Below are 22914 nucleotides of genomic sequence, written 5' to 3'. Positions count from 1 at the left end.
TTCCAAAAACAGGGCCTAAATCTGCTGACTCTCCAGAAAAGAGCAGGATTTGTCCTGTGATCTTAATAACATTGTTTGCATAAATAGTACTCAGCTGAAAAAGGAATTAGGAAGCTGGGTGTACATTCAGCAGTGAAGGTGCTGTGCCTTCTCTGCCATACAGATGGGGTAGAAGTAAGGAGTATTAGGAATTTCAACTGGGTTTTTTTTTTATGTTCATCCTTGTGGAAATTACACAGGATAAGCAAAACACAGATATTAAAATGCAGTTAGTGTTCTTCATCCATTATTCACCAAGTGACCTTAATAAGCCATTTTCAATGTCATGTAAAATGTTTTGGAGATTTGAAGGGTTTTGGCAGCTTTTCTCACAGAAATACAGTTAAATTCAAGGAATAGTACAAAAAACTGCCTAAACTATATCATTTTGGTTAACCAACCTCAGCAAGGATTAATTCCTTGAAATGGATGGGATTTTGCTGGATTATGTTCGTACCAGGTGGAGTTTTAATTAAATCTCTATCCTGCTGTTGGAAAAGAAAGCTTTACAATCAGTGAATTAAAAATAGCCCTTTCTCTTATGGAGGGGAGAGGAGGAAAGGTGGAGGTGATGCTTTGAGATGCAGGAAGTTTCCCACCAAGCACCGCATGGAAGAACAAACTCCTACTTGAACAGCTTAGAGACTTTTCACTCAGTCTTCCTCAGGCACAGCTCCTTGCTGAAGTCAGCAATCCCCATGCTGCCATTTCTTCTTGAAGCAGCTCAGAGACAAGAAGTTAGTAAAAGTTATGGTTTTATTCTTCCCCTGATTGCTCTCCCCTTTCTCTGCTTCAGCCCGAGAACCACTGCATTTGGCTGTAGAGTTTGGGAAAAGAACAGTTGGCAGCAGGGGGTGATCAAAAACTGCACGCTGCATCTGGACCTACAGGTCTTCTCTGGCCTGTTTATTCACTTCATCCCCCATCTGCAATTTCAGCAGTGAAGTCAGAGGTGGTTTGCTTCATAAACATTCCAGCTCTTCCCTTGAATGGAAATATCAACTTGCATATAGATTTCATTCTGATGCTTTCCTTTTTGCTCAGTCTTTTATATGACTTCTGCAGGTACCAACATAGAGTCAATCTTCCTATGATATCCAAAGTAAAAAATCCTAGAAAACACAATGTAAAACGAATGTGATTTTATAGACATAATTTTATCTTTGATACTCGCCACCAAATATACCCCATTCAGCATAAACCTGAAAGTTTAGAGTGCCTGAATGCTTCAAAAACCTCTTTGAAACAATCCTACAAAATACTGACATTTATTAATGAGGAGAATATTAAAAATCTTTGTTCAGCCAAGAAAGACCTGAAGTTACCACCCAGAATACTCATTTGCCTTTACAATATTCACAACATCCAAACTCCTGTCAAAATTTGTCCGTGGTTTGTTCTTTTGAGCTTGGCATCTGCTCTGCATCATACTCCTCAAATGAATACTATATTAGCAGATATTTAAGCATAGTCATTCAAAAAGAAATGTAAAAGCAGAAAAGCAGACAAAACCCTCATGACTGCAGGGGTCACTTCAAAGGCTGGAGACCTTCTTATTCACGTTGGTAAGAGGGACAGGTGAGAGCAAGGTGAGTTTAAAGGGGTCATGGTCCAAGCCAGCAGAAAAGAGAGAGAAGGTCAACCAACTCCCAATTTCTCTGGTTAAAATGAAAATGCTCCTTAATCCATCTTACTCTTGAAGGGCAGATGTTACTTTGGGAGTGAAATAATAAAGGCATGTTAGTTAATGGTTTACCTTGTAATTAAAAATGAACCAGTTACTAACCAAGTCAGGATCTGTAGAATTTAACTAAGAATTTAATTTACAACTCATTTTCTGAAGGCTGAGTATAAAAACTTTATTAAAAAGCTCTTAACACTTTTTTGGTTTTGAGTATGGTTTTAGACTATAATGTGCTGTTTTCTAGAACCCTTGAAACTGATCTAAAAAGAGTTGAACATTCTGCTAATGAAATCTCGGGGAAGGTAGAAGGTACATTGGTGCATATCTGTATCCTAAATCTTTGTTATTGAGGACTTGTCCATTCAGAATTTTGCTCTGATACTTGAATATCTCAGCTTTTGAATAAATGTTGTGCAGGCATGCATGGATACTTTAGCTCTCCAGTAGCTTGAAAAAAAATAAATTGTAAATAAGAGATAGATCTGCAGGAGGCATTATTTGCTTACTCAGTGCTGTCTACTGCTTTATTTTGTGCTTATTTCACTTCTATGCTATAACCTAGATTTTTAGTATTATCTTTTGAATTACTACATTAGAGAAAAAAGAAAGAAAAACAGTTCTGCAGGTAATGGCTGCATATAGATGCATTCGTTGTGTATTTACCATACATATGAATTGAGTGTCTTTACTTGCACAAGTGAAAGCTTATTATTGGTAAAGACAAAAAAGTGGAGTGAAAACAGCCTAGTCTTGTAGTTTCTGTTTTGTCTACTTCTTTGCAGTTTATTACAAACAGTAACTTTAGATCTGCTGCAGAGTATCAAGATAAACACAGAAAATACTTCTTATTGATAAAGACTAATGAGTTCTGTGTTTTCTTTGTTTCTCTAACCAGTTTTTTCTTTTTTAATTTAATGGACTACCACAGTGCTGTGGACTGTGAGTTGTAAACCCTACATAGAAATATTAATTTGTTGATTAAAATGTTTTCATTAGTGTTTTTCAAGATCATGGAAACTTTTCCATTGCTCGTATTTTTCACCTAACTTGTTTTCCTTGAGAACTCATGTGTTAGACTTCTAAGATTTTCCATATGGGACTGGGTAGGAAGGGTAGAGATCCAAGCACTCTATGAAGTTATAGTTAGAGGGCAGAAGAGCATATGCAACAATATTCCATAGCCAAAAAGACTTCCATTGAAAAAAAGACCATAGGGTAAAAATGAGAGATGGCTGTCAGATTGCATAGGTTTTTTTCTTTTTTCTCCATGCACACATTAGCTAAAAATCTTCCTTTCCCTTCTGCCTTGCAAATGCAACATACCGCTGACATTCAAGGAGAGAATAATTTAATTTGCTATGCTGTCTTAACCAGGGACTTATGTGCAGCAAAATCTGACGTTTTTATCTAGACTATATTATGTAAAGCAATGAGCTGGGGGACCAGGTTCATGTTACAACTGTTGACAGCTAATGTTTTTCAGTAAGTCATGCAGCAGCAGAGGAGTGCCACTTTCCCGTTCCCACCGAACTGCTGAGCCACTGCTGCAACAGTGACAATGTGTAACAATGGAGGTTGGAAAGATAAAATTGAAGTTGACATGAAAAGTGTGTGACAAAGAAGCCCTACAACTGAGATATCCATAGCTGAAAAATCTGTGAGAAAGTTGTTCAGCACCTGGCTGATACCCAAAGAGAGTTACATTATTCTCTTCATTGAAGAAGGTTGGTGAACGCTCCTCAATAAATTCTAATGGCAGGCTTGTAATGAAGTGGAGCTGATGCAAGTTGGCATGGTTTTAAAATTCACCATAAGTTCTAGTTCAGTTAAGATGTATTTCTGTTGCTTTATGCTTTTTGCATCCTTGATCTGCAAGAGTAATAAATAGGGCGTGATCTCTTGCAGTTACCATTGCTGTGTCAAATGCACAAAACTGTTGTGGCCTGAATACCTGTAATAAGATATCTGAATACCTCCAACTAGAAATGCAGAGACTGTTCTTGTTGAGCAGTCCAAAATCAAGCAATGCTGCTGACTTTATAGTGAGTTCAACAAGCTTTGTAGCCAGCCAAGAAACATGCAATGAAGTGAAGCATTTTTAACATTAGTCATGTCCAATGCTATTTACAGCTTTTCTAGATCATCACTTCACCTAAAAACGTGTGGCAACCCAGGCCTGAGCACGGAAGTTATGTGCTCATTTCGACCTAACTAGCGTAATTAACGTGGCTATGTTTCCTACCACCTGGAACTCCCGAAAGCGCTCTGTTAAGCGTAACGCATTACAATAATCCAATTTAGACGTGACAAAAATTACTGTTCTTCTGCCAAGGCATCTACTGAACTGAGAACTGTCATTCCAAAGTAAGGGTCACAACCTTCAGTGGGACTGCAAGCCTAACAGTAGTGTAATTATTTATGTTAGTGTAATGAGGCTGATGAAAGTAGGACTTACTGCCAGAAACAAGCTGAGGAGATTTTTACAGGTCTGACTAGACTATGCTGGGCAGGAACGCTTGTTCTCCAGCCCCTGTTTTGGACCTTAGAGAAGCTTTTTTAGGAGGGTAAGAAAATTAGTATTTCCAAATGTATTCTATTTATCTCAATCTCTGAATCTGCTAAATTTTAGTTCAGATTAATATTTTCTTCATCTCCTGTGATAAATATGGGAAGTATTAGAAAAAAATCTGTAGGCTCCTAATTGGTTTCAAATGATTCATTCAGACAGCACATTTATAAACAGGAAAAAAGAAGGGGGGGTGGGGGGAGAACAAGAGAGAAGAGAGTCTTTAGAACATACACTGCCTATTTTACCCAGTGGCCAGAAGATTTTTGTGGTATATAATTAATACTGTTTTGTTGGTGAAGAACTCGGTGTTGAAGTAAATATCTTAGCCTACTTCCTACCTTCTACTGCTAGAATCCTCAGTACGTTTTTAAGTTAAACAATGTTGTTCCCCCTTGGATTCTGAACAGTGGATTAGGGAAATCTTATTTGCAGATAAGCAATGGGCATTTATTCTCTCTTTTTATCTTCTCTGTTCAACATCCATGTCATAGAGCACACAGACAGCTGACATAATTTACTGTTTCAGTTTTTAGAAATTAGTAACTTCAACAGTATTGGAGTTCAGATGTTCCTTTCTGCAAAGAGGGGATCACATTGTCCATTATAATGCTAGAGATCATTTAGTAAATTATAAATTAAATGGTGGTCCTGGAATGCACAGACATCACCTTTGACTGTGACTACAGATTCAGTGAGGTCTTTGTGATGTACATGCAATTAAACCTGTACGTTGCCTCTGAATAAAATTAAGAGTACTAAAGCAAATTTCAGCATAATATAGGTAAGTATTACCCCAGTTTTTTTAAACTACTTCTTAGCAATATTTTATCATATACTGGATTCTTAATCACTGTCAAATCATATACCTTCCTTTTCAGTAAAGAACAATGGTGTTATGCAATGTTACTGTGTAGATCATGCCCTGTTTTTTCTAGTCCTATTTTGAGAAAATACATCTGAGTAAAACTACATTTTTGGTGATGCTAAGTCTTCCCCCAGCAGTTAACATTTTGTCTATATTTATGTGACATGACTTTACGCTTTGTGGTTTTGGCAGATGGAGGAATGATTTTCTTCACAATTTTCATATGGTGAAGAATTCGGAGGAGCTACTTTAGCAATAGCAAGCAGAGGAGGCTTTGATTTGTTTACCTAACATATGTGTCACATATAAAAGGCAATGTCCTTCCACTGTAGTTGTTAACAACTAGCTGTTCCAAATGGATTTGTGCCAACAAATCCAACTGGCAGCAGCAGTGAAGCCAGTAAAGATTAAATGACTGTGTGAACTGTCCCTCCAAATTAAAACTTATGTACATTGGCGAAAAACAAGAAAACTCACACCACTGTTTCCCCTTTCACTCTGTTCTACTCTGGTAATAATTAGAGAAAATACTGCTGTCTGGGACTCACTATTTTTCACATGACATAGATTCACCACATTAATGACAAAAATCTGAGTAGCCATACCAACAAAACATCTGAAATTACTAAAACCTATAGATGACTTTCAAATGCTTGAGGATACAAATAACCTTTTGAAGAAGGTTGATTTTTAGAGGCGTTTGTCAGTTAGGTGCCTGTTACTGACTTCTAGCTGGTGTTGCACATGTACTTTCAAAAACATCTGCTTGGAAATTCCACTAAATGGCATCCAGGAAATTAATTATTTTCTAGGTAGATAATCTTCCTGGAGCTACAAAATCTCTGCAAAATAGTATTCATGTTTATACTTCTATAGGATAGAATATGATCTTGGTCTAGAGCAGGTTATTGTCAGAGCTGCAATAACAACAAACCCTCCCCCTTTTCATGAACCATGGCTGAATTATACTAAACCCTGTACAAACAAATGAAAGAAAAAATAGTATAATGAGGATTTGAATAAGTATTTTATTGTACAACATTAACTGATAGAATACATTATAGATTAGCCCAAGTTTCTTTAGAGTGATTCACAGTTTCTTGTCTCACCATGTCCTACATAACATACTTTCAAAATACAAATTATTTTCCACAGTTTAAATGAACCTCTAGCAACGCTCTAGAGCACCTCAGAAATATTTTAGGCTTAGGAGTTGTCCAAACCTAACCTTTGAATTAATGAACACAGTAAAACATCTGCTTTGTAGGTCAGAGTGTGCAAAAAGCACAGCTGTTAACCATGACTTTGAAGAGGCTTTGATGATGCAGTTATGTTGCAGCATTAAGAGTGACACCTTTGTAACATTTTGCACTTTGTGAAATGCCATATCTTAAAACACCCCATTCCTTGTATTTATTATGGACAGAACTAAATCTCACAAGTCAATCAAGCACGTCAGTCCTCTCCTGGTCATTTTGAAAGCACGGGACAAACAAAAGACAGAAGCTTTGCAAATGTACAGGCAACACCATGTAGCTTTGCCAGTAACTTTAGCATATGCATGAATAGGTATGTGCCAAATTTATGCACATGAATTTGGACACTCTTGCTGTAGAGTTTTCAGGACTAGAGCAATTGCTTTGGTGTTGACAGTTAAAAGCTCTCATGTAAATAGATGCTTGGTGCCATACTCTGACAATGGTTAGATGTTCCAGTGATAATAGTTTGCCAGGAAGCAAGACTAGTGAAAAAAAGACAAATCCAATTAAAACGTATCATCAGGTAAACCTGAGTTTTGACAGCAGGGCAGGATTATTCACTTTAGACTTCACTCAGGACACAAAGTAACCGGCTACCAGCAACATATGCTAAACTGTGCATCTAACCAGTTAGGTCCACCAGCAGCACATCAAGAGACACTAATTCTACAGAGCATTGCCTATGCAAATCAGATGCAATTTCCCCCAGTACTAACTGTTCCCTGATGAGTGCCCATGCACTGGGCTAGCCCAATGGAGAGGTGTTTGTTTGAGCACAGGGAAGCTCAATGTAAGGTGTAACAGCTGATGCAATTTGCCTGCTGTTTGGGAAAGGTCAGCCCCTATAACATTATGGACAAACAGAGCTCCTAGGCAGCTGGAACAACCTTCCTGAAGAAAGAACTGGACTCAGGCAGGGACAGTAGAAAGAGACAGAAGAGCATATGTTTTACTGTTTTTGAGAAGTGAGTTTATGGATTAATCTAAAGAGAATGTATCCTATGAAGAGGAATTTATAAAGCATATGCAGTAAGTCCAAGTTTTTCACTGAGACATGATTCCATTTTAACTTCACGAATAGCAAATACAGAAAAATCATGGAAACACATTAATTATAACACAGTAAAATGAACAGGAAAACTTTAACAGCACTGAAGGCCCACCATACACCACAACTGAAGCCAACAATTCTTTCCAACAGCCTTGCCAGGCTGCTTTGAACCTCTTGAAACCACTGGAAGGTATCTACAAGCTTGTGAGTAGATCGGAAAATTATACTGCTCCCAGAAAAGAAAAAAAAAAAAAAAAAACCAAAAACTAACCCCCAACATTTATTAGCTGTAACACAAGACCTTCAAACCAGGAGAGGACTTAAAAAGTAGAACATTGCAGGCTTCAATTTATCAGTATAGACACAAGACATCTAAGTAAAATCATTATACAGAGGCCTGTTCCTGCCAGAGCTGACGAGAACCAGGTTGAAGGTGAACAATAATATGAAGGGTCAAGGCACCCCTTCCCAATATGAGCTGTTGAAGTAGAATGTTCATAAAAGCAGGGTTTACTTCTTAAAGAAACTGTCTATTAAAGAAAAGGACCCAGGATATTCCTGATTCATCTTGTTCCAGAACTTTATCACGTGTAAGTCTGCATAGTCTGTGTATAACGTTTTGTACAGTGAAAAAAGGTCAGTATAAAAATACTGCTCTCTCATTCTATATCCATACTATGAGAAAAGCACAGTTTATTATATCAGGAAATAATACTTTATTATAAAATCTGCATGTAAACAAGTAACAAATTAATTGAGTAACAGTTAATGGAAGTGCAAATTAACTTCATAAAATGGTATCTGTTCTGTATTTAACTATATATATATATATTTGTTTTCTCCCATTCTAATGTGGTTCTACTCCCCCTTCTCCACATTTAAGTTTAAAAAGATTTATCATTGCTTGCTTTATACTAAAAAGAGTGTACGAGCCTGCGTACAAGTTTAAGTTTTGCTCTGCAAACAAGACAAGTCTATGGTGATACTTATCATCTTTTCCTATCTTTGCATCTCTGGTATCCACAGGACAAGAGGATATATAACATATGTACACAGTGAAAATGGGGGCATGTCAAGCCACTTACTTAAAGTCAGTTCATTTACTTTCACACATTGAAACTTAAACCGTTTATCAATGAAGCAGACATTGTAGTATAACTCCCAGACTTGCTTGCGCACCTTAAGGCATTAACGAGAGTCTCAATTGGTAAGTCATTCTTGTTATCACCGTGAGGATGGTGACACTCTTCTCATAAGAGTCAAATGCTTGTTCATCACCCATGTGCAACATCTGGCCTTGCTGAAAGCTTCTAAAGCACAGATAAGTCATGGCAAGACTTTGATTTTGCTTTGAAAGCCATCTTCTTATTGTTCTTTGCCACAATTCTCCCAAGGAATCGCTTGGCTTTTTTGCCTATGCTTTCTCTTCTTTTTGTGTTGGCCATTCTCCTAGCATTGTCTTCTTTACTGTCTTTGCGAAGTCTAATTTGCCGAACAATACCTTCAAACAGGTCCTTGACATTATGATGAAGGGCAGCTGAGGTCTCAATGAATTTGCAGTCAAACACAACGGCACAGGCCCTTCCCTCTGCATGGAAAGAGAAAAAGGAAGATGAGTGGAGGTGGACATTTTCTCTTCATACATACTGGCAGAAAAACAAAACAAAAATTGACTTTAAGGTGCCTTCAATGCCACAGAAGAGCTTTATTACATGGTAGGAAAGTCCAAATTTGCACTCATGGTTTTGCCCCCCTACTCTTGGTTTTGATGTGGTATGGTCAGAAATCTCATTTGACCACTGGTACTGAATGTAAGGCAACAATAGTCTTCTAGGCAGACCATCCCAGCGTTGTTCAAGAGCTAAAGCTGATGTAGGAGAGGCACTTTGATGCATGCTTGCTGTTTGGTAGGAAACAGTGTGAGACACAGAAAGAAAGAGTTTTTATTTCTTCTGGAAGTTGTTGAGCAATTATGCACCTCTGCCTTGCTGTAACAAGTGAGAGTTTTCCACACTAGTTACAAATGAAGCTGATACAGTCCACAAGGTCAAGTCATTGAACAGATCACTAGAGGTCATGAAGTTGTACACCATTGGATTTGACTAGGACCGCACTCAAAATGCAAGGTGCTCAATGTTCTAGACGTATGTACGGAACTCTGGAACATTGCCGCAGTGCAAATTTCCATGTTCAACTTGTGGTAAATAATGGGAAAGTTGTAAACCTGAGCAAAGTACTGATGTCATGACTAGGCCAGGTCAACCATGCACTGCCACTGGCCTGAAAAAAGTGATAATCTCCTGATGAACTCCAGCCCATTCCCTGTGCAGGCATTTAACATAAGGAACATGGCAAAACCAGACAGCAAGAGATGGTTCATCATCATCAAGGCACCCATATTTCAGAGTATTCTTCCCAGTGAAAAAACAAAACAACAAAAACCCCCACCAAATGTTTAAATAAGTTAAATTAATACCGTGGTGTTGGCAGTGGTTACTGTCCTCTAGTTACTGAAATGCTAGCTGAACTAGCTGAGAAAAATTCTCACTGATCACAACTGCAGAACATATACAAAAAGACTTTAAGTTGTGTGAGCCTGGTCCCACCAGCTCAACTCAAATGTGATAGAATCACTTCCAGAAGAAAGAGGATTGTACAGTCTGTATGGGATCACCCTTTTCAAAAGCTGCCTGGGTTCTATGACATGGCACTCCTGTCCCTTAAAAACCATAGCTCAAGCTATCAAATCTTGAGACTTGCAAGTGCTGCTGCACACGTAACATACAATGAAACCCTTTCAGTTAATACTGACCAAAAATGAATCCTACACAAAAGAATATGCTAAAGCTGCAGCTCTGAGGCATTTTTTTCTCTTGTACTGCAGTTCAGAGCATTGCTCTGCACAGTCACAAATCTTCTCTCACCACCATCTCCACTGTTTTCTGTGGTACAAAGTCCCTCAGCATGAACCAGTTGGCTTGATTTCTCTGGTGTGCCTCGAATCATACATTTTTCCACATCAAAACTGGACCATTTCTATTGGCCATGATCCTCCATAGCCTTTGCTACTAATTTAGACATTACTGTGTAAATGAATAGCATCTCTTACCATCAACTGAGACTTCCCGGGACCTGACCAGGTCGCTTTTATTGCCCACAAGAATAATAGGAATGTCTTCTGTTTGCCTTGCTCTTCTCAGCTGGATTCTTAGCTCAGAGGCCTTTTCAAAACTAACTTTGTCTGTCACTGAATATACAATAATATAGGCATCTCCCATTTTCATACAGTGGTTCTGAAGCCATTGGCTGTCATCCTAAAACAAAAGGCAAGAAATAGATATATTGTACTGAAAAATCTATTCAGCACTGATTAACGGTTTAATTATTGTAAGCACCTTCAAGATATTTTTCTTAGCTTTATTATAAAGAGTCAGTAAAAGTCAGCCAACATCCCAAATTTTTTTAAAGATTTTGTTATTTAAAATACATAACAAAACAAAATTCTCTTGTTTCCAGAAATAATGTCAGGCCTGCACTGATCAGATTGTGAATCTCTAATTTTACAGTAATTCCCTGGGCTGCTCATGTAAGCTGCTGCTTATTCAAAGCATTAAGGGATTCGCACTCCAGCCTTATTCAGGTTTTTAAATTGCCTGCCTAGCTACAAGAAATTAATCGCAGGAAGGAACAAAGGCAGTATGAATTCCGATTTTGTAATGTCGCTTTTTTAATGTTACTGATCTGATCGAAGAAATAGGCAGACATATTTGTTCCATTTCTACTTTTTTTAAGAGTGGACCACTGACCAAGCCATAAAGAAAAAATATCTTAAATCTGTAAGTACCTGCTCCCATATATCGAACACCACGAGAGATGCTTCTTCTCCGTCAACTATAATTGATCTGTCATATGTATTTCCTACGGAAAAAGAAGTTCAGAAAAAAGAAGTTACTCTTCTCCATCCCTGCCGGCAGCCTGGGAAGGGGGGGCCGTAGGGGGAAGCCCGGGGAGGTGCGAGCGGCGGGTCCCCGGGACGGCGGGCCGGGACTCCGCCTCCCTCCGCCGGGGTGCTGCCGTGAGTGCCCCGCGCCGCCCCGCGCCCTCACCGGCCTCCTCCGCGTCCGCGCAGTCCTCCACGCCGCCGAAGATGCGGGCCAGGCTGGTCTTGCCGACGCCGTGCTCGCCCAGCAGGATCACCTTGTAGAGGTTGCTGTCGGAGTCGCTGCCCGAGGAGATGACGGAGTCGGAGGAGTCGGAGGCCCAGCTCTCCCGGTGCGCCTCGCCGGGGCTGTACGAGGTGCAGCGCACCAGGCCGGAGAGCTCGCCCTGCGGCAGGGCGGCCCGCAGGTCCCGCTCGTCCACCGGCATGCTTCGCCGGTGCAGCTGCTGGTGCACGGAGAAGGGCATGCTGCCGCGCCGCTTGTCCAGGTAGCGCAGCTTGTCGCCGCGGTTCAGAGTCATGGGGGTGCCGGGCTGCGGCCGGAGGGGAGAGAAGAGCGGTCAACGCCCGCCGCGCCTGCAGCGCCTCGGCTCCGGCCCCGGCCCCGGCCCCGGCAGCACGAGCGGGGCGAGCCGCGCCGCCCGCGGAGCAGCGCTTACCTCGGGGCGCTCCGCCGAGGGAGGGAGAGAAGCAGTGAGGGGTTCCCCGCCGTCAATCGCCCGTGCCGCCGCAAGAGCTCCCTCAGCGAGTGCTGCCGCCACCCCGCTCCTCGCCCCTATTTATGGCTCCGCCAGCCCGGCCCTCCCCGCCGTGACGCGCGCCGCGCGGCGCCCTGCCAGCGCGTCCGTGGGCAGCGCCGCCCGCCCACGGCGGCACCGCTCCGCTCCGCTCGGCGGGGGCGGGGAGCCCGGCGCGGGGAGCCCCGCCGCGGGGGGAGGCACGGCCCGGGCTGCTGGCGGCAGCGAAGGGGTCGGCGGCGGGGCTGCCCTCCCGTCGTCGCGGGGAAGCCGCCGGGGCCGCGGCGCGGCCGGGCAGGGCAGGGCAGGGCAGGGCGAGCGGCGTGGGGAGGCGAGGGGTGGCCGCGGAGCGTTTCAGTGGGAAATACCGTCACGTGTAGCGGGTGCAAGGCTGCGCAGTCAGGGGGACGGGGCCTGCCCCGCCTCACTGCTCCTGCCCGGCCCGGGATACTTTTCTTTCCTGGTGCTCCCCCGGGTGGAATGGGAGACGGCATTTGCTACGTGCGTCGTTTGCTTCCACTCGCAGCCCTGCGTGAGAGCGCGCGTGTTGTATGCAGATGGGTTTCCTCGGCTCGTTAGGCTCTATGTCATTGTCCAGGAGCTTAGGTATAGTCCTGGTGTCTGCAGTAGTGTTAGGAGAAATATTTGCAAATTTGCAATATTTGCATTACTTCATGCTTGCATCACTTAATGTTTCAGAGCGGGCTACGAGAAAAGCACCTGTGCTAGGTGTTGCACACACATAGTAAGTTTGCCAGTGTGTCCACATGCATTGTTAACAGTTTAAGAGGCCAGTATAAAACGCAGAGGTCAAATCCTTCTTTTGATTTCACCTGAGCAGCAAAGTGAGACAGTGAAAGTCTTATCTCATAACTGGCACAGTCATTAGCGTGTGATCGGGTGAAGAAGCGGCTAACCAGATAACTATACTTGTATTCTGAATGGCTCACCCAAGCATCATGTATACAGTTTATTGTTTACCTAGCAACCGAAACATGTTAGACATTTTGCAGCCAAAATAACTCTGGCTCCTGCTCCCAAAAGATTACAGCCTGGTCAGTACGGGAAAATCCCTGTGACTCTGTATAGGGATAGTTGCCATCAAATTTGTGAAAGTTTAAGGGTTTACAAATCAGCTGCAGAAAGAAGGCTAAAGAAGGCGAGAGATAGGAAGGTGATGGAAATGAAGTTATGGATGTAGGGAATAAAGTAAGGGAAAGTAAAGAATCTGTGGGATTGGGCTATGGGGTTGCATGGCCAATAAAATATAGCATACCAGCTCAGAAACATCTTTTTTCTTATAACATGTTAAACTTCTCAGGCTACTTAACTGCGACAAAGATAAACATGAAAAATACTTCGAAGGGACTAACCACAGGGAATGAATATTTTTTCCTACGAGATTAACTGAGTGAATATTCTGTTATTTTCAGGAGCTAATTATAATTCTCCAGTCAATGCTTTTGGGGTGGTTTTGGCCCCTTCACCCTGATAACTGCGGTTTGAAGCGTTAATGTGGCAGTTAAAGATCACCAAGTGCTTGCAGCAAGTTCTCTCTGCCTGTCTCACAAAATAGCAACCAAAATAGCCTTGTCAGTTTAAATAGTCAGAGTTTGGTGGTGAAAGAAAGTGAGTGCTTCAGTTAACTGAACTGAATTATAAACCTCTGGTTAGCATTTTAAATCATATTTAAATAAACTATGGTTAGCATTTGAAGTACACCGTGGTTACTTAACTTGGATAAACTGGAATCTGTCAAACCATCTTGATTAATCTGTGTTTATATGCAGTTAATTATGTAAATACACTTCCAGAAATGGTTTGTCTTCAGTTAACTTTTTAAAAATTTGAATGTTTCTGCTTAAAATTCTCACCTGAAAATATTCTCTGTGGGTTTCTAAGTCTTTCTTGCATGCCATTGCTGTGTGTCAGGGTCAAACTTTAGAAGTTGACATATAAAGTGGGGGTATTTTTAATTCTTTTCTGTGTGAAAGAAGGGAAATGTGAGAAGCATCAGAATCAAAGATACAGTGCCACTTTTGTGCCACATATAGCACTACTGACTGGAACCAAACTAAAAATGGGAGTTTCACTGACAGAACTTGAAGCTGTATTTTATTCCAGGCCTTTTGCTGATAAGAATTATGAATATTTTAATGATCTAAATGCAAGATAGACCCCTTGCTAGCCAAAAAATAACAGGAAAGGCATATGTAAAAGTGCTAAATAAAAACTGTGAGAAAACACTGTTTCAGCAGGAAAAGAGACTGAAAATAAAATAATACCTAATAGAAATTGTACAAAAAATTCATGACTCTGTGGCAAATACTTGTTTTGTGCCAGCATCCAGGTACAACTAATGTATGAATGGTTACAGAACACCACCACGGTTACAGGATACTACTCGGATCTGGCACTGGGTTCTGTGAGTTGTCCTTTACCGGAAAGTGAGATGGCCTTGGATTAGGTCCCCGGGGCTTCACTTGTTCCTAGACGGATGAGCACAAGTTGCACAGAGGAGTGCTGTGCCAAAGCAGTTAGGTCCATCCGCTGCAGGATTTGTGCCTGGAAACAGAGAGGGGGAGATCACAGGGGTCATGTAGCTAGTTTATCTCCTTTGATCTTAATAGGTCCAGCTATTTTGTGAAGTTGGAAGGAATTAACAGATAATTCAGAGACACATAACATGCTTCTTGACATAGCATGTAATTCCATGTGCTCTTAATTATTGCTGTATATGCGTGTGTACACTACCATGGCACCTGCTGATTTCAGTGGGGTGCATATGAGACCACAGGCTTGAAATGCTGATTTTTTAGTTTCTTTGAAGGATTTTCAGGCTGTTTCCTTTCTCACCTGCCTTCCATTTCAACTTCAATGTGACTGTGCTTCTAGCAGATATATTAACTGTAATTTATTTCTATTTAAAAGAGATTTTCATGTCTTGCTTTTCTACTTGTATTTTCTATTGTTGTAGCTTCTACTGGTCTAGGGATTGTTTTAATTAAATGAGTGCTTCAGACACATACTGTAGACTTTATATTTTTAGTAAGCCTAATATACTATTCCTTGCATATTGAAATAGAAACTGGAAATTTTATAATTTCGTCAGATTTTACATAAAGCCAGACCTGGAGTCTATCAATGTTGAAGGTAAAGTCCACTCCAGCCTGCATGGCAGATTGTAAGTGCACTGAATCAGGGTTATCACAGTAGCCGTGGTACCATCTGCGGCTCTTGAGTCATAGGTGAATCCTGAGCAATTCAGGTGCCTGTCCCCTACAATGGCTGTGTCATATAACCAGCAGCAGAGCTGCAGCCCAGGGGCTGCTGTCTAACCCGGATCCTCGCTGCATGAGGACAAACGGCTTGACAAAAGTAACAAACAAATTCTGCTGAGGTCAGAAGCACTGGGTCATTTTTGGTCTCAGGGACCTCAGTCAGCTACATTCTAATTATCAGGGTATTCTGGCATCCTGACGGAGCCACTGTAACCTCCCATTTGTGAATCAATCCAAAAGCTTCACTTTGGCTTGGCTGCCCGGCATCTGCGGTGTGTGTCCTGTGGTTCTCATGGCAGAATTTGATCTGAGACTTAGAAGGAAAGGAACATTCATGTCCTATATTGTGTGGAATTGAGCACAAAGCACTCTGAAAAGGGATGACTTTTTTTTTTGTTCAGTTTCATTTCATCTTCATATGATTTTCTTTTTCCTTATTTCATATGCTCTTCACTTGAGGTGCCTTTCATTGTATTTAACTGTTGTAGCATATCCAGTTTCCTTTTTTCTGTTATCTCATTCCTTTCTTATTCTCTCTCTCCTTTTTTTCCCTTTCAGTTTTCCTCTAGCTTTTGAGCAGTGTCAGTGTTCACTTTTAGTGCACTCTCTTGGCCTGAGTACTTTTCATCATATGGAAAATGTAAAACTTGCAGTCCGATCCTGGTTTTCCAGTTATTTATTCCTGGGGTAATACAGCTTGTGCCTAGGAGTTTCTTTATGCTGTATTAGGTGCAGAGTGCATTTCATGATCTAAATGACAAGCACAGACTTTGCAGGGGGTGCAGTGATAACTAAGCATAACTAACCTAACACCTAACCTCCTGCCCTTTGCATTTTCAGGTAAAAAAGCAGAATTTTGGGGATTGAATTAACTATATGTGATTCTACCTCATCAGTGTTTGTTCAAGGTCAAATGCCATATTATAAATAGCATTTATATTTTTACATCAAGTTAATATTATTACTGAATTCCAGTTTTTGCTTTTGCTGCTGTCTTACATTGGAATTGTTTCACGTTTGATTAGGAATAATAGAAATATTTTAGCAGTGAGGTTTGGGAGAAAGTATTGTTCTCGGTGTGGCTCTAGACTGACAGTCATGGATTTCTCCTTTCCTTACTTTTCAACTCATCTGCACTGCCTCAAGTCTAATTAATCAGCCATTATGTGGGTGAAGTTATTTCTATAGAAACTGCAGAGATATCCACAAAGGTCTGTTCTTGCCAAGTTATATGAAGCATTACTCCTGCAGAAGCATGAGTCTGGCTACCTCCCAAATACCTGAACTAAAAAAGAAATAGCAGCATTTGTTATTCTTTTAATTCAGAACTGACAAACTCAGGCCAGTGGGAGAAGAGGCAGAGGCAGCAGTAGGAAATGTGTTGGGTTTTTTTAACCTAAGCAAGAGAGACAGAGTTACAGGGAAGTGCAAATAAACCACATTTTTTCCTTATCCTACAAAAAGTAGGATATAGTGCAAATGTGGTGTCAAGTTTTCCTCACCCTTAGAATCACAGATTAGTGTGTGCTGAACAGATATGGGCTAACTCGTTCAGCTCGTGGGTTGTATGCAGATACGCATTAGACCTTTCAATGTGTAGCCCATGGTATATTGCATTATCTTGCAGTTAATATATAGGGATTTAAAAGTAGGCTACAGTTTGAACTGTATGAGTAACTGTAGCAATGGTGGAGCTTTCAGCCTTAGCACTAACTCCTTTGTTGGAAAGCCTGATAAATGTTGCATCCCCGCTGAACCTGCATTTGGACATTCCCAAGGGAGGGCAGCACACCCCTTCGGCCAAGGAGCCGTGCTTTTTCTCATAATTACTCTTGCATATAATTACAGGTAGTATTTTTGATTGAATAGTGGTAGCCATGAATTGGAGCTGCAACAATAACATGTGAGAAATATGAGCTTTGGAGTTGATAGAAATCAATATAGCTTAGAAAGCTCACATAGAATGCCAAGGGGGAAATGCAAGCAGAAACCTAACTAAGTTCATTATTATATCTACAAAATTAATCAGAAATTGGTTCCTTACATAGCTACTGTGCTTCCTCTCAGCTCCAGACCAGCAATTCTAAAGGTCACTGATAGGCACTGCAAAAGAATGTAGTACTGTTTGCATTTTTCAGGTAGAAAATTATAAAATAGGTAAATTTTAAGTCCATTGCTTGTAACATAAAGCAAAGGCCTCTGTCTTTCTGAAACTCTTGCAAAAAATAACTTGGGGTAAGAATAACTGGAAATGTGGTTCATCTTTCTGCTGCTCTGAATTTCTCACTGCTTTGAGTAAGCTCAAAAACTTCTCGTACTAGATAACCTCATGACCAACTGAATCATTGCTCTGAAAAAAAGAAGTTGCACAAGTGGCATATCTAATTTTATTTTTGCCTGTTCAGTTCCCCCCCTTTTTTTTCACAGAGTGCACCACACTATTAGTAAACTATCCTGTCAGAATATACTTGGGAAAAACATTCTGTCACAGTCTAGGTTCAAATTTGCACTGATTTTTAGTTTTTCAGATTCAGGTTTACTTCTTACCAATGTGGTAACCACTCATGCTATACCCTGCTACAATAGTCAGAGTTTGGATACCCCCTTAGTTTCCTCAGTCACTGCAGAACGGACTCATTAGCACGTACTGTATCTGGTCAGCTGTTTGCTCCTATTCCATTTCAAGTCTGGAGTAAAATCAGAACATGACCTAAGATATTTCCATAATTATTTTCTTTTATCACTCCTAATTCCTCTTTTTCAGTATTAAACCTGTCGTGGCCAATGCGTGTGACATACATCATCCATCCATGAGTGGAATGCTAAATATCCTGTTACAATTCCTGTGGGATGTATCCTCCTTAGTGTGGATTTCAGAGGCCCTTTACAAGAAATATCTAGAAGTCCGATAACATGAAAAGGTTTCTGAATTTACAGATTGCAACAGACGCTTGGTTTAAGGAGTGAGCAAAGTAAATGGCTGGCTGGCTGTCTTGCTAAGAAGTACATAGTGGTAAGGAAGCAAATTGCAAATGTAAGATTTATCGTTTACCAGCAGTAGCTCTTGGCAAGAGGAATGAATCTATTTACAACAACGAATTAAAGGAGCTGTACTGGGTCAGACTCAACTTACAGCCAGTTTCCAGCAGCTGTCAGTAGCAGATATCTTAAGAAGAATGGACAATAAGAACATGGTAAACACAATTAAAACTCCCCCCGTACAACCATCAGGATAAAAGTATTCCTTTTGTTCCGAGGCCCTTGATGTGTTTTTTCTGCATATTTTTCTAATTGCTTTTTAACCCATGTAGATTCTTTATATCCTGCAACACCTCCATTTACTGTACTGTGAAACAGAGAATAAGATTTCCCTCATGTCTTCTTCATACCCGTAATGATTTTATAGCTTTCTTCAGTAATTACCTCTCTCGGCTGGGGAACCTAGAGTATTCCTTCACTCCTTGTATAAACATGATCCCTACTTGCCCTTCTTTGTATCTTTTGTCATCATTTCTGAAGTTAGAGGACAAGAAGCACACAGATTAGAAACACAGATTATTCAAACTGCATGTGCCCATGGACTTCCACAGTGGACAGTGATGCTTTCTACTTGCTTTGTTAATCCTGAGAATTCCTAGCATCTCTTTAATGCTGTCAACTGAGCATTGAGTAACATTTCCGTGAACCTACTGTAACTCTCTTTCATTGAGGAACTAAGGATTTAATAGGCAGGAAATTGGGTATAAAACAGCATAAAGCTGCCCTTGGTAACCCTCAGAGTCCATTTCTTCCTGCAGGACAATGTCTTCAAAAGTTGCCTGTTAGTAGGTATCTTCCACATAGTACTGCAGAAAAAAGCGCAGAAACTTGCAGAAGAAAAGTGTAATTGTAAAGGAAAACTTCTCTGTAGCAAGAGATAACAGTGAGGGTGCTGGGAGCACGGAAGAGCACACCAGTGACAAGGCGTTGCTTATGTTTCAACACGTGACAGAGATATCAAAGGAAAGAAGATCTGGGAATGTGGGGTCTGAAATCTGGACAAAGTCATCATATTGTAGATGGTTCCATGAATATGACAGGCGAACAAGGAAAAGTCTCCTTGCAGTGAGAACCCATAAATAGGAGCAGACCTGTGGTCCTCTGAGGAAATGACCAACACGCTTCCAGTCGCAGAGTCGCATAGATCCATCACTGAGGGAAGGACGTAAGACAGAAGCACAATTTATAATGTTCGTGGCAATATAAAGTGAAACTTTAACTGTGCTGCCCTCTTCTGTGTACTAGATAAGAAAAAAGGACAAGGATTTTTTTAATCTATCTTTTCTTACACAGAGAACTTGAGTTTTGAATCCAAATGTGCATTTATAATGCTTAGCGTCGCTGCACGTTATATGAGGCTCCTGGTGGGGAGTGGCGATGACCAGAATTAAAACATAGCTGCCCTTTTGCTTTAGATGATAAAGTCTGATTTTGTTTCCTTTGTGGGGGAAACTCCATTTCCCTTTCATTTCAACAAATGAAAGCTTGAAGCAGGGACAAAAGCTCACAGTCACAAGGGAGCCTTATGAATTTGTATTAGAAAGGCTTTATACCTCTTTATAACCCAGTGCAGAATTTATGGTGTCTTTTCCTGTGGTGAGTGATGTCATGGAATCACTCATGTAAAGTGTGTAGGAATTTGGATGTGAGAGATGTTATCATCTGTTCCAGGAGAAACTCAAAATTTGTCCAGCTGGAATGTGCTGAGTTTGGCATCATAGCAGGAATAGGCACCTCCGCTTCTTTTAAATGTCTCATTTCCTGCTTTGCCTCTGCAGCTATACAAGATATTCTGATGAAGACCTCCAAAATTCTTATTGTAGAATTATACTGGAATCAAATAAAGTTTCTTATTTTCACTTTAAATTGTCAAAGTTCTTTCTGATTTTATTCTTGAGAAAGAATGTAATGATAATTATGGTAATCATAATATGCTTCATTATCTACCACTTTCTCTGAAAAATATATAAAATTATCAGGATCTAGGCTCATGATAAAATACAGAAAGCAAGCACATGCATAGACTGAGGTAATAGAATGGTATGAAGCGCGTACCTTATATAAAGAGGGTTATAGACGGTAGACTTGAAAAATATTATTTTATGAAAGCAAACGCAGATCTTTCTTAATTTCAAAGCCAGGCCTAACTAGAAAAAGCTGAATCAAAACTCCAGTGCTAAAAGTCTCTCAGTCCTAAAGATAAAACCGCAAAATCTTGACGCGTATCAAGGACATTCTACACCCAAACCAGTTACAGTGAAGCAGGTAAGAAATAACTTTATTTCCCTGTTCATCTTATTCCTCCCACAAGCAACTTCGCCACATCTAGCGAATACGACTGTACTGAAATCTTCGGCAAGGCAGTGGCATGCTGAGCTGCTGATCATGTTGGGGAAGTGCCAGGGAATTATTGCTCAGCTCTGAATCTCTGCATGTCTCATGCTTGAGGGCAGAGTTGCCTGTCAGAGGATTCTTTGACAGGCACATTACAATGTAAATCTGTGGGCCTTAGGCATTCTAAGTGGACTTTCTTAATTTTCCAAATCATCAAAGCTACCTATATTCAAAGAAGGACTCAGTGATCATCCCATTCTCTGGTGGTAATGAAATTCAGCAAACTGGTTGCATTTCATGGCATTTTTTCCTGTTTACAGTTTTGGAAATGAGATCAGAATGAGACCTTGACAGTCTTTTCCCTTCTCTACACTTACTCACAGCACTAATTAACATAAACGAGGCAAACGCTTCCTTGGCATCAGACTCTCACGTCAAAAGCATCAAGTCTGTGATTTCACTGCCTGCTCATGCACCCAGGGCTGTGGGGGGAAATGGTCTTTATTCAACAATTAATGTCAAAAAGAATATGATGAATACAGTAAATTGCTTTTCTGCAAAGGCTCTTTTTTTTTTTCACACTCACCCCTTTCTTTCATTATCTTTACCAAAGAAAGGGTTATATTTTTGCATTACTCCTCTGCTCAAGCACATCAGCACCACCAGAATCATTCAGATTAATCTACAGCCTTCTAAGGTAACAGCAGCATGTAGCTAGGCAACAGAAAAGAATATAGTATTTTTCAGGAAGGAGGACTTTTCTAGATGATCTCATACAGATGCAGTGCTTTTATTGCCTTATAAGAAGAAAATGATTCATTGGAGAAATGAGTCTGTCATCCTGTCACCGTCAAGTTATATCGATATATAGACTTCCCCTGATTAGCTGTGAAAGAAAATAACAATGCATTGTGTACATGTTCCTATTTATTTCTCTATATCTATTACATATTTGTAAGTTTTTTTACAAAGACTAAAACCCACAAACGATTTTATGGCAGATTTCATTAACCATCATCCTCATTAAAATGGAATGCTTCAATAATTACCAAGTCAGCTGAAATAAATTGTATCTCGGTTCAGCTGAAACCATGTCAGCTTTAAAAAAGAGATTTTATGAGTGGAAAAGACACGCTGTTGTATGTACAGTCCGTCACTATGTGCAGGGACAGAGCTGTTGTGAGTGGTGAACACTGATTTAATGCGTGTGAAGGGATTTGGTTAAGTGCAAGCTGAAAACCTGATGTGATCTAGCAGGTACAGTGTACACATCAATGCCTCGGTGCCCCGGATGAGGGCGGCGAACCGGGCAAACAGAGGACGATGGAGGTGCCAGGCCAGCTTCTGGGCTTTGGGGGGACTCTTTCCAGCCTCGAGAGGCAGCAGGAGCTCTGAGATGCTGGATGAAGACATCTTCCCTTGTTTCTCATCCCGGTTCGTGCTGGCCAGGTCTCGGGACAGCCGCTGACCCATGTGAAATTGTAGCACCATCTGCCGGGGTGCCGTTATCAGCCCCCGAGCTACACGGGGATTCACGATCTCAGCTCACCATTTCAGCTATCCCATTTCTCCTATATTCCCTTTTCTACATCTCGCTAATTTGACAACTTGTCTGTACATGCAAAACCATATTTAACTTGCAGAGCTTTCAAATTTTGTTTCCCAGTCTGGGTGCAGCAGGGCAGCCTGCGTGGCTGGGACAGACTGTGCATGGCGCTGGCAGGAGACCTGCGGGCGCCAGGGAAAAAATCTGTCCTGGAGCAAGGCAGTCCCTCTCAAGCTGTCCCTGTTTGCGAGAGCACTTGCTCACATTGCACATTGCAGTTTCTGTGGCAAGTATTTTTTCGGGTGCAGACCTGAATGTAGCTAACCAGAGACATTACATCACAGTCTTGGCAGCTTTCATGTATGTATTTCCTCTCTTTGGCATGTTATTTTATTTGTGTATTCCAGAGCCTGTTCTGTGGGATGGCTTCCATTCTTCCCAGCTGGACCAAGGCACGATTCATACCACGTTGTCTCTTTCATCTTGCCGTTCTTCGTGGCGAAGCAGGAATTGCCCAGTTAGGCATGTAAGCCAAAAAAAGACACAATTTATTTGTAGTCAGTGAAAGAC

At 41.0% G+C, this 22914-nt stretch overlaps 1 protein-coding gene across 1 annotated transcript; it reads right to left on the bottom strand.

Annotated features, from left to right (window-relative positions):
- Positions 1 to 6234: 6234 nt before the first annotated feature.
- Positions 6235 to 12148, bottom strand: RRAD (RRAD, Ras related glycolysis inhibitor and calcium channel regulator). Its single transcript, XM_059824855.1, has 5 exons — positions 12067 to 12148; positions 11574 to 11940; positions 11312 to 11385; positions 10577 to 10781; positions 6235 to 9055 (listed from the first exon to the last, which is right to left on the bottom strand). Exons 2-5 carry the CDS (start codon positions 11926 to 11928, stop codon positions 8778 to 8780), a joined length of 912 nt encoding a protein of 303 aa, XP_059680838.1. The 5' UTR covers positions 11929 to 11940; positions 12067 to 12148; the 3' UTR covers positions 6235 to 8777.
- Positions 12149 to 22914: the final 10766 nt, after the last annotated feature.

This window comes from Gavia stellata, chromosome 15 (assembly GCF_030936135.1).
Source record: "Gavia stellata isolate bGavSte3 chromosome 15, bGavSte3.hap2, whole genome shotgun sequence".
Lineage (NCBI taxonomy): Eukaryota > Metazoa > Chordata > Aves > Gaviiformes > Gaviidae > Gavia > Gavia stellata.
The sequence above is the reverse complement of the archived record's forward strand: the minus strand, read 5'-3'. Positions and strand labels throughout refer to the sequence as shown.